Source organism: Mycteria americana, chromosome 5, assembly GCF_035582795.1.
Source record: "Mycteria americana isolate JAX WOST 10 ecotype Jacksonville Zoo and Gardens chromosome 5, USCA_MyAme_1.0, whole genome shotgun sequence".
In the NCBI taxonomy this organism is placed as follows: domain Eukaryota; kingdom Metazoa; phylum Chordata; class Aves; order Ciconiiformes; family Ciconiidae; genus Mycteria; species Mycteria americana.
In genome coordinates this window covers 44,215,639-44,235,751 of record NC_134369.1, presented here as the reverse complement: position 1 = coordinate 44,235,751, position 20,113 = coordinate 44,215,639, and the positions used below count along the sequence as shown (strand labels likewise).

General features: G+C 36.9%; 1 protein-coding gene across 1 annotated transcript in view; it reads right to left on the bottom strand.

Annotated features, from left to right (window-relative positions):
• The window catches only part of AKAP6 (A-kinase anchoring protein 6), a 234,603-nt gene that overhangs the window by 18,298 nt on the left and 196,192 nt on the right, over positions 1–20,113 (bottom strand). Inside the window, exon 11 of the mRNA XM_075503120.1 lies at positions 12,510–12,725. Coding sequence (XP_075359235.1) covers positions 12,510–12,725 — 216 coding nt within the window. The remainder of the gene's footprint in view (positions 1–12,509; positions 12,726–20,113) is intronic.

Here is a 20,113-nt window from a genome sequence, read left to right as displayed (position 1 = left end):
CTTGGGCTCAAATTGGAACATAAACTGAAGATTTAAGTCTATCCACAACGGCTATTTTCAGTGGTAGTGAGGCACAGAAAGTCCAATGAGTACTAAGAGTTTACAAAGTGGCGTAATAACTGAGGGGCACAGGGCTATTAGAATTAACATTATTAGTATAAGTGTTGTTAATATACAACTTTAAAGTCTAGAGCTCAAAGTCTTTCATGCAGCAGCTCAAGTCTGTACCGAAAGTGAATGTTTGACATGCACCTTTTCTGTAATGCTTAGCGATTTTGGAACAGTTTATGGTATTTGGTTTCACACTGAAGCAATATTCCCCCGCCCCCTTTTAAAAATAAAAAAGGATTTTTAAAATAAAGCATCTTTCTGCATTGTTCAGTAAACCTGCTGGATGAGCTGTGACTCCATAAAGTTTAGGAACTCATTTATTATGTTGGTAGATCAGACACTGCATTTATTCACACAGTGCATCTCTAAAACGTAGCTTTCATTAGAGCTGTGGGGAGGCCCAGTCTTTATCCCTTCACTCGAGAAGGTGAAGCTCAAGAAGATAATTAACCATGAAACAATGAGGAGGCTTGCTGGGTAAGCACTAGTGTGAAAACAGTTACTCCTCACAAAAGAGGGGAAATTAGCTGGCTGGATAAAAAAGGAAGTGTCAGACTGGAAGACTGAAAGGACTGCCAGCATAAGTAGATAGCTCTATGCATCATTAATGCAATTTTTTAAACACTTAAACTTCACTGCTTTCTAAATTTAAATGCATTTAAATGCTATGTGTTAGGGGAGATTAATATGCCATTTTAAAATAATTTCTCTTAAACTTTCCATTTTCACGTTTCACCAGTTTTAGTCACCCTTCCCATGTATGAAAAAATCACCGCCTCTTAGTATTGTATTCTTGTTTACAAAGCCAATGTAAACAGAGCGTTCTAAAAAGATTCAGTTCGTTCATTGTATTTTACAAGCCTATTATTTTACATTAATACAGATATTTTTATGAACAAAAGTGTGTTTTGATTTTGCTGTTTCACAGAGTAAAGACTTATGATGTGTGTTTCCTTTCAAAACTTCCTTCTACTTGAACAGTGTTCCCTGAAGCAGCCACATTTTTGGCAGAAATTCAGTTATATGCTATGCCAAAAGAAATAGAATAAACAAACACTGCTTAATGCAGCTGGCTAGGTAATTTACATATTACTGCACACCAAACACGAAGACCTGAATATGGATTAGAGCTACAACGATGACACAAATGTCTTATATGTAAGGAGAAATAAAATTCAGATCATCATTGCTAACGATTTACATTTTATTATTTAATGTCTATTATAGTACCTCTGACACATAGATGTATGTATGTATTTAAATATTAAGTAGATGTATGTATTATATTTTCTGTATATTTTACAGAAAAATCTGCTAGAAATATCTTGAAAAACTGTTAAGTGAGTACATTTTTCAAAGTTTTCTTCTGGTGAAAGCAGACTACCTAAATGACCACATCCCAATCTTTGGAAATAGCGAAAAAACAAATACAATGAAAACCTTCTAGGCACTCCTTAAAACTTATTTGCTATACACACAAATACAGTATAGGTAGGCCTTCAAATCTGCAAGTTCATGTGCTTTCAAAAAGCATCTGTCATTCTGGGGGAGATGAACAGTCCATTCATCTGAGTCCATCTCCTGCAGTGGCCAGTACTGAACGTTTATGGAAAAGTTAAAAAATCCCTAAACACATAGAATGGTATAGAAGCTGCCATCCCAAATTTGAGAAGCCAGTCTGTGGGGACTTTCAGAGTTGGAATTTAATAAGCATTAATTGATGTCTCCTCCATTAATTTGTCTAATTACTTACTGAACTCATTTGTATTTTTGCTATCCATAACATCCTGTAGGAACAAGTTTCAGTTTTATTATGCACTACATAAAAATAGTATTCCCTTTTGATTGTTTTAAGTCTCCTGCCTGACAATTTCATTGGGTACCTTTTACTTTGTGTGTTAAGAAAAAGAGTGAATAATTATACCTGGTTTATTTTCATGCATTTTTAAAATAGTTTTTTATTGTATTCCTTTCTGCCTACAGCTGATGCAGTTCCTAGAACATCCTATAATATTGAACAATGAAACAGTGATTATACATATATTTACTGAAGGTCCTGCAAATACATTTTCACAATGGCTGTAGGATTGGGACCCTACCATCCAATATGGAAGGCCATTGTAAGATGGAAATAACTGCTGTACAGGCTGTTAGAAAATAAGGTTTCTTCCTCTCTTTCTAAAAATTTTTTTTTGAGAACTCTTGAAACAAAATATCAGAAAATTAGCTTCAATTCCACTCTCATACCATTCCTTGCAGAACGGGGGTCATTAGAGATGCAGTGCAACAAGTCATTAAATTAATTAAAAAATCACAAGTTTGTGACTTTTGTATTTCTCTTAACTCTAATTTTTTAAACAATGCTGGCCTGAGTCATGATCTTATGATTAGTGGATATTAGGCATCTGAATAAAACACAGACTTCATCCTGCAATCTGAACACAATGCACTGCAATGAGAGTCACTATCTGCTGAGCACTTTTAAATATCTAGCCCTATACTTAGGTGCTTAAATAGGAAGTGATTTTTTTTAAAATAAGATCTCTGTCCTTGAAAATAAAAACCTAGCCATTTTTTCTCTTTCTTTTTTAATGAGTTATTTTTGCCATTTAAATGGTGTTTGACACTCCTTTCAGCATCTGCATGCATTCGAAACATCAGATTTCCAATTTCTGAATATTACATATTTTCCTACTAAAACTGATTATTCCTGAGAATTCACTTGTAGATTTTATGCCTCTTTCTTACAGTTCTAATGAATGTTTCAGGAGCAGGGAATGTCTTTTTATCGAAGCTGTGGAAAGTGCTTTACTCACACTGTTTCAACCATTATTTAATTTGTAGCACAGAAAAAAAAGATGAATAGTTTGACAGATGGTTGGTAGAATGTATGCCACCACGCTATAAAGACCTAACCCTGCTACTGTAATGTTGACTTTTCCTATTATAAAGTTATAAAGCTCACATTTCTAGATTTTATAGGATTGAATTCTGCTGTCCCAAACCCTGAATTTTTGTAATTACTTGTTGAATATTTATTTTAAAGAATTGTGACAAGTTGATTTAGTAATCTTGTAGTTATCTATAAATGCAAAGAAATTAAGAATGTTAGATACACCACCAATGAGGGTCAAATGCTATTACCCATGAGAGACAGGACAGTGTTTTCACGGTCATATGTTGAATTAGAGAGCTGTGTGATAAACTGGCACTTTTGAAGGCCTCACTGCCATTCGAAATCTTTTGCAGATTTGTAAACACCAACCATTTAAAAAAATCAGATCAGCAGAGAAGTATTACCAACTTTCTACCAGCTATGAAATTCCCTCACCGAACTCCAAAACAGCACCAGTCTGAAACACAGAGTCGCCAGTAGACAGCTGAGAAACAGAAGTATCTTCCGGCTGCATGGATGAACACAGAAGCTTTGTGTATCCCCAAAAGAAAAGATTTCCAGCTTCTCACTGGGTAACACAGCACCACTGACCAGCCTTGAAAGTTCCTGTGATACAACAGTTTACAGTGTTTAGGCAACTTTAAAATACGTCAATTTTCCCTCTCTCTGAATTTATACATTTGCACAGATTAAAACTGCATTAACCAGAAAAGGAATACAAAAGAGGTCCAAAGGAGTAATCCGTTTTAAATATAAATATATATAGATGTAGGTGTAGATGCAAAACTTCGTGGCACTGAGCCAGCAAGTTTATGTAATTCTTCCCCTAATATAATAGAGCATAACAGAGAAAAAACTTCAAAGTATCTGTGAATTAAAGAGAAGACTTGTCAGTCACTGAAACAGACTGCTGACAGGATACTACCAAAAAACGTAAGTACAGACACAGTATTTTATACCCAATTCAGACTTTATGCTTTGAGCTAATTATAACTCCAGGCACCTAGCCCTGTAACACTGTGATCATGATATTTTCTGCCTTGAATACCTGAAGTCAGGTTTTCACTGTAGTATGAGCTGTGGACAGTAGTTATACATGATCAAGCAACCATGTTTGGTTTAAAAATAATGCTGGGAAATATATGCTTTATTTATTTTGCTTTTGTAGCCTTTTTGTTTAAAATTCATGATCAGCCATTATGAAGCATTCCCAGTCTCATACAGAAACCTGTCTTCTAAAAAAGAAAGTAAACTCCAAACACTGCACAGAAATGTTGTGTGCTTTGTCAAGAAAAAAAAATCAAAGGGGGCTTGGGGTAATTAAGTATTGCAGCAATTGATTTTCTCATTAAAATAACTCTTTACTCTTAATGTAATTTCATTTATCTTCCTGTGCTCACACCAACAACAAAAAAGTAACTTTCACCTCTCATGTTACAAAGTTTGCTGGGTACCCTGGAGAGGGCAAAGAAACTAAATGTGTCTGCAGAATTAGCAGGGAGTCACAGAAGAGAAACATGCATCTCAAAGAAGTATATTCACTCCAGTTGAGGTGGATGGTGATGAAACCTGCTACCGTAGGACTGTGGTTGAACAAGCTACAAGAAATGTTCTTGGAGGTTTCATTATACTGGAAACTACAAATTCATACACAATCGACACCATCAACATTAGCAGGAAATGTTGTATGCCTGGAAATTTCAGTGCAGAGAAAAGGACTGAAAGAGCAAGAATGCTGAACTACTCTTTCTGCTCCAGGTGGTTCACCTTATGGAGCACTGGAAGAGGCTCCACAGGAAAGCTTATTCCTAGCGTTGTCCGTACTGAAACTGTGCTACACGTGAAGACTTTCTATGCAGTGCTCCCTTTCGTTAACAGAAAAGCACAAAGGTCACACAAGCAACAAGGTAGAATTGGTGAGTCCATTTGCTCTCAACCTTAACTGTTCAGCCTACTCCCAAATCATCTTCTGGAACTCTAGAGAAAGTTAGGAGTATGTACCTTTACTTTCCATCCTGTCCAGGGGGAGAGCTCAGGCTTACTGTGGTTTAACATAGATTGTGAAATAGTAAAATAGGGCTGCCTTAGTCTCTGGACTCTGGATTAACCATTAGCCTCTCCTTGCCTAATCCAACCGACAACTAAAGCGTCCCATAAAGTGATTAAAATTAGAGCAACAGCTAAAAGTATGACTTGGTGGCAGTGAGCTCAGATGATCACCTCTGAAGGTTTGCTCTCCCAGAGGACTGGAATTTGTTCTGGTTTGGCTGGGGTTATGAGTTTGAATATACCCTTTGGGCTTCCTATCATTTTACAAAGGCCATTGGAAAGCACGACAACATCTGCCAGAGGTGAGGGAAACAGCTGAATAATTTAGCAGATTCATAATGTCGCACGGAGTGTTTCACCTCTGGATTGTTGCCCTAAACTGTTAGTTAGTTGTGACAGAAAGTTTTGCAGTCTGTGAGGATGGTGAAGAGACCTCTGTGGAAAAACTTGAATGTACTCTTTTTTCTTTCTGTTCACTCTAAAAAGATACCACTGCAGGTGACCACTCAGGAGATATTCTCAGGAATATAACATGGCATTTATCTGAATGTTTAATTAATTTTGACTAAACTCCACTGCGTCTGCAATTTTTTACCAAGATCTGCTCAATAAGAAGGATTTTACCAGTTTTAGTTTTGCCAGATCATCCAGATTCTGCATACTGCCATGATGGCTGCCATCATAACTATGGCTGGTCCTCAAGAAAATTATGAGAAATACAGAATTTCTTGCAAGAATGTGGGGCATACCACCTATCTTCAGTTAAAGTCCAAGAAAAATTTAGACCTGTGTTCACCATTTATGTAACTTTCTTTTAGATCCAACAGATAATTATTCCATGTCACAAATCAGACATGCAATGCAAACCAGAAGCTCAAAAACACATGCACCTCAAGTGTTTGCACTTGGATGCACAAGGAAGGTGCATCACATCACAGACTCTACAATCAAACATCCATTCACTTTAAAAATACATATTTTAAGGAAGTGCCAAAGTGAGCAGTCTTCAGTGTTGAAATATGAGTAAAACAAGGTGACTGACAGAAACAAATACAAGCAATCAAGATTGAACTGTCATACACTACACTATGAAGAGGTCCAATATCAAAACAAAAATGACTTGTGATAGATAATGAAAAAAACAATTTGTAAAGGTTCAAACATAAGTCATTAAATAATTACTTTGTGAGGGATAGATCATGTAATAGGTGTTCAGCACTTTACAACATGTAGTATGCCCTCCTCAGCCAATTAAGTTAATCATCACTCAGTACTTTGCTGCATTAGGCACTTCTGATTAATGTCTAAATTTTATGCAAGATTTTTAGCTAGATCCCACCTTACAAAATAATGGCCTGTGATAAAGGAAGAATCTTTTAGAAACCGAGGTTTTGTTTAGTGAAGCTATCTAACAAATAACTGAACAACGATAAATTCATTTTTTACCTCTGAAGGCAGGTTTTTTGTCTTTTTTTTTTTTTTTTACGCTTAGAACAAGTGTCAGTCCATGGCTTGAAAAAATATTGCACCAGTGAATTAAATGTAGAAAAGTGAAGGTGAGACACCATGCCTAGCATTATTAAAAACTGTTTTCTTTTCCAGAAAGCATCACAGAAACAGATAAAGAGAGAAAAGGGATAAAGATACCAGATCAAGAACAATACAGTATTTTTAAATAACTTGTTTTTCAAAGTGCATTATAAAGAATGAAACCAAGAGGAAGTTGGAAAAATTCCTAAACAGAGCTTTAAGCAGGCTCTTTACCTCCTAAGAAACAAGCTTGTGGAAAAGAGAGAGGTGCCTTTTTTTTTTTTTTTTTTAAAGTGAGCTGTCTCACCATTGCAGATTTTCCCAAGTCCTTACAACTCTAATTAAAATGTGGTAATTGGTTATGTTACCTCAATTACCATGATGCATGGACATTCATGCAAAGCGACACCAATTGAATCCCTTGGGTGTTATACCCCAAGGCCATCCCATTTATTGTGGCCTTATTATTTTCAATTACGTGGCTGGATGTACAGCATACTTTCAAGCCAATACAGATGGGGGTTTTGCTGGACATACAGTGTAGTGTACACATGGGATGACTCAGGAGAACAAGAGAAATAAAAATAATTTTTTTTCTTGAAGCATAGTAGTGAACTTAGTGATCAGACAAATGAATATTTCATACATTTTCAGGACAATGTGAGAATTACAGCACCTTAACCCAAATTGCCTTAGCTCAAAATCTCCATTTTAAAAGCATGATTAATACTGTCCCTTCAATAATTAGCCCTCTCTGTTGAATAAGAAAAGAGATTGTCTGCTCCATAAAACAGATATGTTTCTCATTCAATGAATGAGCAGTCTGGAGAAAAAGCAGTTTCTCCAGTCACTAAAAAGGCAGGAATATTGAATTGCAACTTAAGAATTAAAATCCATTAGAAACCACAGTTTTGCCTCTCTCTCAGCCATAGCAGTACAACAGTTTTATATACTCCAGTATTGGTAAAACAGTCCCAGAAAAGTGAATTTCTATGATCACCTCATTGTAGCTTTCTATACAGAGACATATCTGACCTGGACAGGACATCCCCGAACTGTGAACATCTGTAGCTGCTGGAATAATCCACTGAGGCTAAACGCATAACTTACACTGGGTATACCACTGGCTGAGCAAAAGAAAAAAATAATCGCATAAATTACATATTCCTCCTTTGACTTATCTGTTGTAAACTTGTGGGCATGACCATGACTGAGTCTGTCCCAAATCGTTTTTTAACTGTTCCGTCTTTCAAGTAGAATAGACCCTCTAAAGGAAAGTGCATAGTGAGTTAAAGCTTCTCCAGCTGTTGAGCAGGAATTTTAGATGGCAATTTTGGGTTTAGTTGACTTAAGATTGTTGCTATTGCTGTTGCAATTGCCAGACAGACTCCTTTTTCTTTTAAGATGATTGCCAGTAGGGTCTTGTTAGGCAAACTATAAGGCATCTGTGTAATTATGAAGCTAAAATTTAGGTGACATATAACATTATATTGGCAAACTATGGAATGATAAATCTGGGGGAAAAGAATTTACCACAAAAAAACAGATGGGGGAAATAAAAATCTCTTTTGCTAAAACAGATTAGGACTGCTTCCAGTAACAGACAAGTGTCCTACTGTTTTTTAAAAGTAATCTTTGTTTTTTTCATTGTATGAATACTTCATTCTTCATAGCTAGATTAACCTACTGAATCTAACTACATTTCATCCTTCTGGAGTGATTCTTATTGATAATTTCACATTCTAGACATAACTTTTGGTTTATGAGAAGGACATCTTTTACCAGACTTGAGGTGCTTGTAGTACATGTTAATATCTTCTTGTTATTTGTAAACTTATGGTGCCCGCTATCGCAAAAATTGAGCAAAATTAAACGCTGCTGAAAACCATCAATGAAGGCAAACAATTCAAAAGAATCCTAAAAGCCTTTTGTGGTTAATTCCAGCATACCTTTGTAATGCTATAAGTGGCCCAGATAAGTGACTGAATGTAACAAGTGGCAGGAACAGGACAAAGGCAGATCCCAGTACTCAAATTAAGAAGACAGGAGAAGATGCAAGTGACTCTTGTACTTATACGAGGCAATATAATCATTTGGGCTATCTTACTTACTGTCAGCAAGTCAGATGCCATGAATGAGTCAGATGCCATCAGGGTATAAAAACATCTCATTTGTTTTCATAAATTACAGTATTTTGTGGGCAACCACAAATAAAGACTTGTTACCAAGGGATACTGTTTATGTGCCAAGACTGGCACACCATCAAATACAGGGAGATAGGGAAGCAGAAGAAACAGTCCTGGTACCTACCCAAGAAATGACTACACAGGAACTGAGTGAAAAGGAAGGCTAGAACATGCCAACTCAGGCCAGGGAAGACAAAGAAACCTGAATCCTGCAGTGGCTGGGGCATCTTTAAATGTTGAGAATACAGATAGTTTTAGCAATGTGAGAAACTTGTAGACACTGACATACTTCAAAGAATCATATTATTATAAACAAGCCTAGGATGAGAGGTTCCAAAACAAAACAGCCCACAGTGAAAATTAGATGATCACCATGATAGCTCTAAATGGCTGCCATTTCTCAGCAGAAAGAATGGTAGCCCCCCCCCCGCCCGGTGAAAGTCAACTCAGCCCAGCAAATAACTCCAGACTACCTCAGGCCAAGTGGGAACAAAGCAGCATGCACCTTGTGAAGTTCCGAGCGTCCCAATCTCAAGCAAGGTGCAGTACTAATACCCTCCCCATGCCTCAACTCCTGATTGATTGCAATCCCAAAGAGAAACACAAGACTTACTTTGCTCCTGCTGCAAGAGCAGCACCACGCTCTCGTTAGGTCATAACAGTTTATTTAGAGGAACTGCAGCTACAAACAGCAAACTGCTTCCACACGGCAGCTGCCCACATGCAAAAGGAGATAATATGCTTTCACTACAGTAACTTGGACCTCTTTCAGCACTCTCTAAGCTATCTCACAAATACAACTTGTTTCTGTTCCAAGTTCAATAGAAGATATATGTTTACTACAACAAAATGACAAGTTTTGTAGATGAAAAAGGCAGTTCATCATCTTTGTAGTACTTCACCTTTTAGAGAAATATAGTAGAAACCCAGTCCAATCTCTCTTGGGCAATTATAGACCTAACAGATACTCAGCCTCTAGCAACCAAAATTCAGGATTCTGAGAACTATTTTTTGGTTTGACTATTGCCTAATACTGCACACATTTGTTCTTGAAGCTCCAAAATTCAACTGTTTTTTCTACTGCTGGTCAGCTCATTAAACATTTTGTGTAGCACTGACTAGCAGTTTACTAGAGCTATTGATGTAATAATATATTAGTAATATGACTAAAATTATTCTGAAGATGGAACTATCACAAAAATATAACCAGCATTTCTCAAGAGAATTAAAAAGCTTTCCTATTATATTTTCTTTCTTTGTTTAACAACCTTTTCTATTCCTCAGTCTCATATTCATCTTCTAACCCATTCACTTGCCCAGCTTATTTCACTGCTGACTTCTCTTCTGTTCTCATTTCTTGCTCTCCCAGATTCATGACCATCAAAACTCAAGAATGTTGTCTCTCTGCCCCTGGTGAGATGGCATTTGTCGTCTTTTATTTCTTGACTTTCTTCTCATTTAAATGTGAATGTATTGTTTAAACCTTCTACCTCCAGTTTCTATTCAGCTTCATTCTGGATCCTCACTAATTCTGTTTCTTCCTTTAATTCCACTGAAATTTCTGTAACATTTTCTCATGACTTTTGTTTTACCAGCTTCTGTTTGACTTTTGATTCCACTTGATCAGATTCTCAACAAATTACTGCCTTGGATTTTTCTGCTCTGTAGATTCTTTTTCTGCCTTCTCTGTGGTTTTTTGCTAATCATACTTCCTTCATCGTCTGCTTTACACTGGATTCGAACAAGCTTTTTTCCTTACCTGCTTCCCTTTCTCCTTTTTAGATGATAATATACATTCAGATACCTGCAGTTCCCATCTCTGGACTGAGGCTTCAGGTAAACTCCTTTGCATCTAACCCCGCTCTTCTACCTGTCTGTGAAATATCTCCTTATTAGTGTCCATTAACATAAACTAAGCACAGACAAAATGGAACTCTTGCTCTGTCCTTCCCAAATCTCCTCTTTTCTTCATGCTCTGTCAGTATGACTGTTCTCCCTCTGGTAATCTGCATCAGCTGTGACATCTACAGCTCTCACTAGCTCTATGAGAGGAATCTCAGCGTCATTAAGATTTGACTTTTTTCTGCTGGTCATACAGTGAAAGCTCTTTGTTGATCTCTTTGGTTGTTTCCAATAGCATTCCTCTTCAGTTGATACTTCCCTCTCTGCACATAGATCAGCAAGGAAAGGCTGAAAAATAATCTTTTCTTTTCTCTATACCCTTGTACAATCACATGTAGCTTCATAATTTTTACACTTCTTCCAACCAGATCAAATTTTTGAGGGCATAACTGACTCTCCCCAATTACCTGCACTTCTTACATTGTCAGTTGACTACTCCCATGCTTATAACAGCAACGTTGTCACTCCATCTGCTTTTCAATGATGTCTTCCTTCCATGTTGCCTCATACAGAGACATGCTCCTTTTGTCTTGGCCTGAAAGTCTATTAAAACCTTGTTCCTTCCTCAAGTCCCATTTCTATCTCAATTCCTAAAGCAAAGCAACCAATAAACCAAACAGGCAGAGGAGCGCTCCTACTTTATAACATTTGATAAAGGTAGGCAGGCAACAGATTATTGTTACCTTCAACGGTGCACTTCTCCACAGCGTGCTCCTCACTAACTCACTGTTTCTTGGCCTGTTTAGACTAATAGTATTTTCACTCAGGAACTGCTAGTGTTTCTGAACAATGTCTTGTATATCTTCATGCTACACTACCATAACTGATCAAGAGAATTACAGCTTCTGTTATTTTTGTAAAGGAACTTTAACAAAAAGAAGTCAAAAGTAGTATTTCACTGTTAGTCAGATAATTGTTAGGAAGCATGTAAGTGTCAAGCATTTTTTCCTTTTATTTGCATGATATAAACCTAAAAAATTATGTAAGCTAAATATATGTCACTTGTTCTCAAATCTCATCAAGGCTCTTCAGTGTATGCACTACATAGGGTTATCATTGCTGTCAATGTAGCTGCAGTATTCAGACTTCAGCATTATGATAGTAGCACAAAACACGCTGAGCCAATTCATCCATTACAGTCAATAGTGTTACAGTAGGGATTATTTTGTTCCCCCTATGGTTTATTGTTTAAATGTAGATACTGCTTTGTAATATAGTTTTATGCTGTAGAAAACCTGTCTAATTTATGCCACTTAATGGATGGTTTAAGCAGAATGCTATTTTGCCTCTTAGGAATCATTTCCCTGAGATAAAAGAAAATTAATGCATTTTACTTATATTCAAATAACACAGAATTGTATATTAATCACATACCCATGGCATTCTATGTGAAATACACATCTACTGCTGGGATGCTAATTAAAACCAGTCTTACTTACACAGAAAATACTTTTCCTGAAATATATTTACAATCATAAATATATTGTAAATATATTTCTTTGGGCCCAGTCTTTGGGCCCAGTTCTGTTAGGTACTGAGCAACTTGGCAACAGGAGAAGATGGTTTTCATTACTTGACAGGATCAGATGTGATGAGATTAAATATCCAGCAAACAGAACATGTATATTGTGAGTTTATCTTAGTAATCAGTTTTGTCCATAGAATACAATGCTTTGTGAAAAACTACAGCTTCACTTGTTGGCAGTAAATACTAGGAATGGCATCTTCAGTCAGAAGAAAACATTCTGAGATGAATGTGTTTGTCTTGCACTGAAAATGTGTCTCTCGTGAAGAATGAAACCCCATGAGATCTTTTTAAAGCACGCATCACTCACCGAGTCTTTTTCCAATCTCTTCTGTAGCCTTGTTTGCCACTGGACAGCTTGCATGACAATGGCTTCCCACCTCCTCTCAAGGTTTACGATTATCAACTGCATGGACTGGTGATCTGCATTTAGGTTGCAGGTCTCCTGGTCATCCAGGAGGTGCTGGCATAATCGCAGCACAGAGGCTACCCCACGACGTCTCTGTTTGATCTCACAGCATAGAGACTGCAGGACAGACAAACAACAGATGTCAGTGTGGAATATTTTGCAAATTAAAACTTTAACTATTATCTGATATCTAATGGTGCCCAATTTCTGCCTTACAATAGTTTTTTCAGCTCTTCCATAAATTCCCATACTTAGTCTCAAAGCTTAATGTTTTATTTTCAAATAAACACAGTCTTAATCTTAATAGCACAGAAGGAGTAACGCTACTTTCAGTCTCCTTCAAACAAATGCCATGCATAGCTAACTGTCTCAATAATGTTGAAAGTTTTATGGGGCAGACTGGTTTGTTCTTCCCTTTTTTGCATTCAACTGGGACACATCTGAAATGAGTTACCCTGACAGTAATCAGCTTCAGAAATTCTTCAGGAAAAAATAGAGGAAAAAAAAATTGTATTAATGCAATGAGAATATATATATTTTTAGAAAAAACAATAGAAATTATGGGTCATATGTACCCTGTCAGAGGAGAAACCTTAAGGAAGGAGAAAATTCAGTATAAAATTCTTTACAGATGTTTTTTTGTTATAATATCTACCAGGGTAGTTCCATATTCAAGTAAATGTAGGAATACTATGATAACAGTATCCTTCTTAAAGGTGAGTGATTCACTGCATTTATTTCATCATACCGATTCCGGTGCTACCAAGAATGCAGTCTGACATGAACTGCCTGATGGGAGACAATCGCTAAGCCCTAATATTGCTGAATATTGATGGGAGCCAGGATAAGTTGGTTCTACGCCAGAAACCTAAGTAACTACACTGAGAATGTCATTGAACAGCAGTGTAAATAATGCATCCTACATGCCAAAACTAGAGAGAGATCTACCACCCAGAAGGACTTAATGGCATGGCATGCTCTCGAGCATGGCTTTATCCACAATCACACTCTACCGTCATTCAACATCAAATAAGAATTTTATTAACTCATAATGTGTTTTAAGAATAATATCTATGAAGCTGGGGTACACAAGGAAGAATGCATCTGAGGACGACTGCTTCAGCCCAGCTTCTGAGACCCTACACTTTTATAGCTTTGCATGGTTCAAGTATTCAACTATTATTATAGGTCTGTGCTACTCCTGAATTTAACAGGACTGTGCTCCACACGTGGGAGCTTTCCAGATAATTTAAATTGTAACTTGCCAACATCTGTTTCCCTCTGTGGGATGCCACAGATGAAAGTGCATGACCCCATGAGAAAATCTGAACTATCATCTTTTTTGAAGACAGGGTATTTGCCTTTAAGCTTCCAGTTAATCATAATAAGCAAACAAAAAAAGCCACCGCATCTCTCAAAGCTGTTCACAAGCGTTAACTGATAAAAAAATCAGGACCTGCCCTCCTGAATTTTATTAGCAGAACAATAACATTATATAGAAAGTGAATTCAAGGTCCAGATTTTCATATAACTTTTTCTTTAAAAATTGGAATTTAAACTTAGAAGTGTTGTACCTCAAAGGAGTATTTTGCTGCTGGAAGTATGTGCTTGATCAATAATACTAAGCTAAAAGTCTGAAGGAAAACATTGGTATACACATCTAAAAATATATATCTTTTCTTTGCCTATGGATAGTGTGCAAGCAATTTTTTTATTCAAAGCCTTCAAGAGAAATTATGATTAAACCCACAAACGTAGCTGAATTACTAATCTACTTTCACTGGCACAATTGGGCTGTTCTAACAGTTAACAGATTGCTTATTAATCAACAAGGGTAAACAAGACAATGCAATCTCATTTAAAGCGGAAGTTTTAATGCCTAAAAGTATTTGTGTTCAAAATGTTAATCCCGATAAGGCTTCATTAGAAGACATCTTAAAATGATTAAGTACATTTCATTGTAAAGTACACTGAGTAGTATATCAGCAGGTGGACATTTCATACAGATGTTCCACTTATTGATATAATGCACTCTATAGCTATTTAAATTACCCTAACTCTGTAATAGCTAGAATTCTATTACTTCTATAATGAGAGAACCCTGTACCTTTAATATTTCTGAATTTTAAATAAGGTGAATGACAAATTCCCAAACCACTATTTATGGCAAAATATGACCAGGAATTTTATTATTCAATTTATACCAGAGCTGCATTTTCACTTACATTTCCTGAACTTGCCCTTATTTATTTTCCTAGAGTTCATTACTAGTTTTCTACATAGTTCTTGATGTAACCACCATGTCTGGCACATTTCCTTGCTGATGCTGTTCATTAGCCTAACGTCACATCAGAAAAAAACCAAACCAAACCAAACCAAACCAAACCATCTACCTAAAGATAAAGTCAGGGTTCTTATTTTACGTTGTAAAACAGGTAAGCAATTCAGTTTTACAGAAGTGATGGTAAGTTATATACTGATGGCAGTCAAATCTATGTAGATCTGCGTTAACTTCACGGAAGTCAATACAGCTCAGAAGCTGGCCCCATAACATTAACTTACCTTGATCTACCTGATTATGTCATCCCTTATAAATATTGTTCGTTTTTGATACAATACCATATAATATGATGAGGCAAGGAGTATTTCATTCATAAGCCATTATGTGGGAGTTTAAGTGAGGCCTTTACATTGTGTTATCTGCAAGCAGAGCTACAGCATCCGTCATTTCTAATTTACATCAATTTTACACCAGCATAATAACAGTAGCTTTACTGAAGCTATTTCTGATTTACATGGCTGTGACAGTACAATTAGGCCTATGGCACTTTTGTTTCAATTTTATTACATGATATTATGGTTAATATTAAACAGGAGAAGAATGAAGTGCTTGTATCTTACAGCATGTTGAAAGAGTTGGCTATAGTAACAATACTTTAAAAGCCGGAGAACTTAATCATGTAAAGACATCTTTAAACCCTATATAATAGCACTAGCAATAATGAATCTAAGCAGTACTAGGATTTGGTATACAGTGTCCTAAAGGGACACAATAATTGCCTGCATCCTATGACATGACATCTCACAGCATTGTATATCCATCCACGTTCTGCTATTGTTAAAATGGCATGCTTCTATAAAAACCCACCAATAGGGCAATTGTACGTGCAAAGTATCCTTCCAGGACCATGGCTGCTTTAATTATTTGCAAGGTACATTCTACATGGTGAATTAACAGCTATAATTCATGATTAATAAAAAAAAGGAAAAGAAAGATGATGAGTATCTCTACCGAGGCTTGGGCTTGATGGTCTACAGCTGCTACAGTAAGCTACTGATGGTTCAGAAAATTAAGTAATGATCTAAGAGTAGACGGAGGAGCATCACTTAGGCTTGCTTAGTCTCCTGTGTGTGCAGAAGATTTGCTGAAGTATAGATTAAGAGATGAGACACTCTCAGTTGTGGTTCCTCACACTATCGTGTGTCCATTGAGCTGCGATAACTGTAAATACAATCCAAACCTTTGCAAATGTGGGAGAAACACATTCACTTAAATCATTTGCAGCAAGACTTAAATTAATGTATTTGACTTTTTGCTGCAGGCTAAGAGTATACGCAGCAATGGCAGCTGCTGTGTATGAACTTGACTTTGTGTCTGAGTCCTTTGCTTTGCAACAGATACCCTGATAACATTGAGGTGTTATTCATTATAATGTTATTATGAGTCGTATTTTCCCATACTGAGAATTCCTGTCTGTGCTGTTAGAATCTTGGAAGATTTTTCTTCCCTCTGCCTAGTCCTGTTTTCAGTGCTTTGAAGTTATCACCCGCATAGCTAAAAAGGGCTAGCTGAAACTACTTTCACAGCTTGTTAATACCATGCCTTAAATCATCTGGAAAAGCCCCTGCTGAGTCAAATGACATCAAACACTCTTTGCAAGCCATGGGCTAATGGCACTATCTATGGGGATGGAAGTAGCCATGATCTGAACAGAAGGTGCTCTGCATAGCTGCCTGACTCCTAAGTGAATGGCATATGACCAGAAACAGGTGTGCAGCTTTAGGCAGTGCCAGAGAGTGTGGGAGGGATAGAAAGGTGGGAAGTTGAGGAATATTAGAGCCCCTCAAGCCTCAATCCCCCTCCATCCCTCAGCCTTCCTGCAGTGTATCAGCACCTGAGCTGTGCCGTACAGCCTGCCCTGCATGACTGACGGACATGGATGGGAAGTCAGCTTTCTCACACAACACAGTAGGTGAGTTGGCCACTGAAGCACCGTTACATCAAGGTTCTTGAGCAGGTGTTTAATATTAACCGTTTGCAAGTACTAAGGTACTCAGAGAATTCAGTGGGATGACTTGTACTTAAAAATAGTTTAGAAGTCAGTTTAAGATTCGTTTAGTTCACTTAAATCCACATAATCCACATATAATCACTACGTAAAATGTTGGGATATGATTTTTGTAGCATCATTTATTATGTATTGTTTGGGGAATTCATTTTTATGTCATCTGAAGTTCTTTCAATCATTTCCATCTTTCTTGCTTTCACTCTACAATTAGGAATAATAAAGGTCCATGTAGAGGTGCCCAGAGCTTTGAAAATAGTTAGAAGATGACAAATGGTAACTTACACAGATGGATTTTCTTTGTGCTTTCAGGTTCAGAAGAAATGCCAAGCTATACTGAGACAAATGCTATTTCTAGGCTGATGTTGTGTGTCTGTGTATGGGCAATACTGGGTGTTTTTAGGAAAACAAAAGAAGCTTGACTGCAGAGAAATCTGGAATGACCAGATCCAAGAGGAAGTTTCTGTCTAACCCTGGTCTGTTAAAGGCTTACTCTTTCTCCTTGTTACAGGATGTGGGTATGTGAGGGAGGGAATCATAGAATCATAGAATTGTTTAGGTTGGAAAAGACCTTTAAGATCATCAAGTCCAACCATTAACGTAACACTGCCAAGTCCACCTTTAAACTGTGACACCCTAAACACCACATCCACACATCTTTTAAATACCTCCAGGGACAGTGACTCAACCACTTCCCTGGGCAGCCTGCTCCAATGCTTGACAACCCTTTTGGTGAAGAAATTTTTCCTAATATCCAGTCTAAACCTCCCCTGGCACAACTTGAGGCTGTTTCCTCTTGTCCTGTTGCTTGTTACTTGGGAGAAGAGACCGACCCCCACCTCTCTACAACCTCCTTTCAGGTAGTTGTAGAGAGCAATAAGGTCTCCCCTCAGCCTCTTTTTTAGCCTCTGAGGCTAAACAACCCAGTTCCCTCAGCTGCTCCCCATAAGACTTCTGCTCCAGACCCTTCACCAGCTTCGTTGCCCTTCTCTGGACACGCTCCAGCACCTCAATGTCCCTCTTGTAGTGAGGGGCCCAAAACTGAACACAGTATTCGAGGTGCGGCCTCACCAGTGCCGAGTACAGGGGCACGATCACTTCCCTAGTCCTGCTGGCCACACTATTTCTGATACAAGCCAGGATGCTATTGGCCGTCTTGGCCACCTGGGCACACTGCTGGCTCATATTCAGCCAACTATTGACCAACACTCCCAGTTCCTTTTCCGCCAGGCAGCTTTCCAGGCACAATGATACCCTTCCATTGCATCAGTTGCTGCCTGATGGAAGACAAAATGGAAGGTGGAACTGTTGTTATTTAGTACAACAGCCATATGTAGAAATTACAGCAAAATCTGAGAATGGAAGCTACCCTTCTGACTACAACACCCAAACTGCAACTCTTAAAAAAAACGTAAATTGCCTTTTTACATCTGATTTTTGGGTAGTGCAGCACTTCAGTTTTCAAAAGTGCTAATCTAAAACTTTAAGACTCATGGCTAACATCACTAATACACCAGTAAAGGGAAAACAGGAAATAATATGGTTGCGAATGCTGGGTAAAATTTAGTTTTCAGTGTTTTCTGTGAAATGGCAATGCCAGTTGGAACTTCTCTTGTCTGGGGTGATGCATCCCTGTATAGCAAATTCCATCTTTACTGGATACATGTCGACAATAAGAATGTCTGTTTCTGAATGAAAAAGAAAGCCAATAATTCCTAAAAAAATATTAGTAAGAAAGTAATTCCTCAAAATAAAAAAGCTAAATGACAAAGATAGGAAGTGAATGATGACTTGTCATCTTTTAGAAAAATACTGCCAAACCTGTGTGCTTTTGTTGATTTCAAGGTTAAAAGAAAATGTCACCTAATATGGGAACTCTACTCAGTTGCATACTGTGGGACTTAATCTATACTGAAGCTAAATATTCTATAAGTATGCAGTGAAGTGCAAAAAACAGCAATTGAAAAATGACATGATTAAATGGCACAACATGCAATCATTTGCTCTCAATTATATCAATGTATCTTCTTCATTTCAAGGAGTCAGGCAGAAATATTGTTTTTTAAATGCCTCTATTAAATTGGGCACCAATAATAAAATAGATGAGAGTCCTAATAAGCTCATTTACGTAACATACATCACACACCACAAAACTATTCTCTCCAAACGGGTTTGTTCATAGATTTGTCTCCTGGTTGTCACCAGTCTTGGCTATATTAAAAGATTTTAAAGGCACAAGGCTTGCAGACCATTCAGTGGAAAACCTTTGTACTTAACCCTTGAGAGATCTTTAATGCTAATTATGGAAAAAGTATTGATATAATATCTTTGCTGTCACATTTTATTACAATGACGGTCACAACAGAATCTGGGACTGACATTTTAGAAATATCATCTAATTGCAAGTCAGAAATACAGAATGACAGTTTAAAGTAGAATATGACTTCTTTCAAAACAGCAAACTGGTTCTCTTCATTTAAAAGCCCTACTTTTAATAGCATTACAACCACTAAATCGCTACACTGATCATATCTTTCCATAACTCACTGCTTAGCAAAGTGTTACAATATCTCTCTTACAAGTCTGAGCACAGTTCACTATATTCCTTGTGAACGGTGTCTGTTGCTATACGTATTAAAAATGGCAATGAACTAATAGGAAAAACTACTTCATTTTTGCACTGGCTTCAAGAATCTACATAGGCACTTATATTCTACATATAATCAAGTGCTTATATTAATTCATTCATTTCATTAGCATTAAAAAATTACATGGGAATTTGTGTTTATTTGCAATCAATAATGCAAATAAATTTATTAATTAGGTAAATATATTTATTTTAAATAAAATATTTATTTTTAAATAGCATTTTAAAAGTACCTCTGTTCTTTCCTATTTTTCTCTAGAAGTACAACATATGCATTAAAAACAGTAACAATCCAGAATAGATGCTTCTGGGCTCATTCCATAAAAGCTGCTATTATATCTGTACGACATTCTTTAATTTCTTTGTTCTATTCCTTATGCTCGTTTAAGTACTTCAAAATATTTGTTTGTAAGAATATAGTTCAATGGTCTGATATTTAGCTCATATTCCCATGTAACTAGTAATATGTAATATACTTCTCTTCATAAATTAAAAACACTATTAAAATTCCA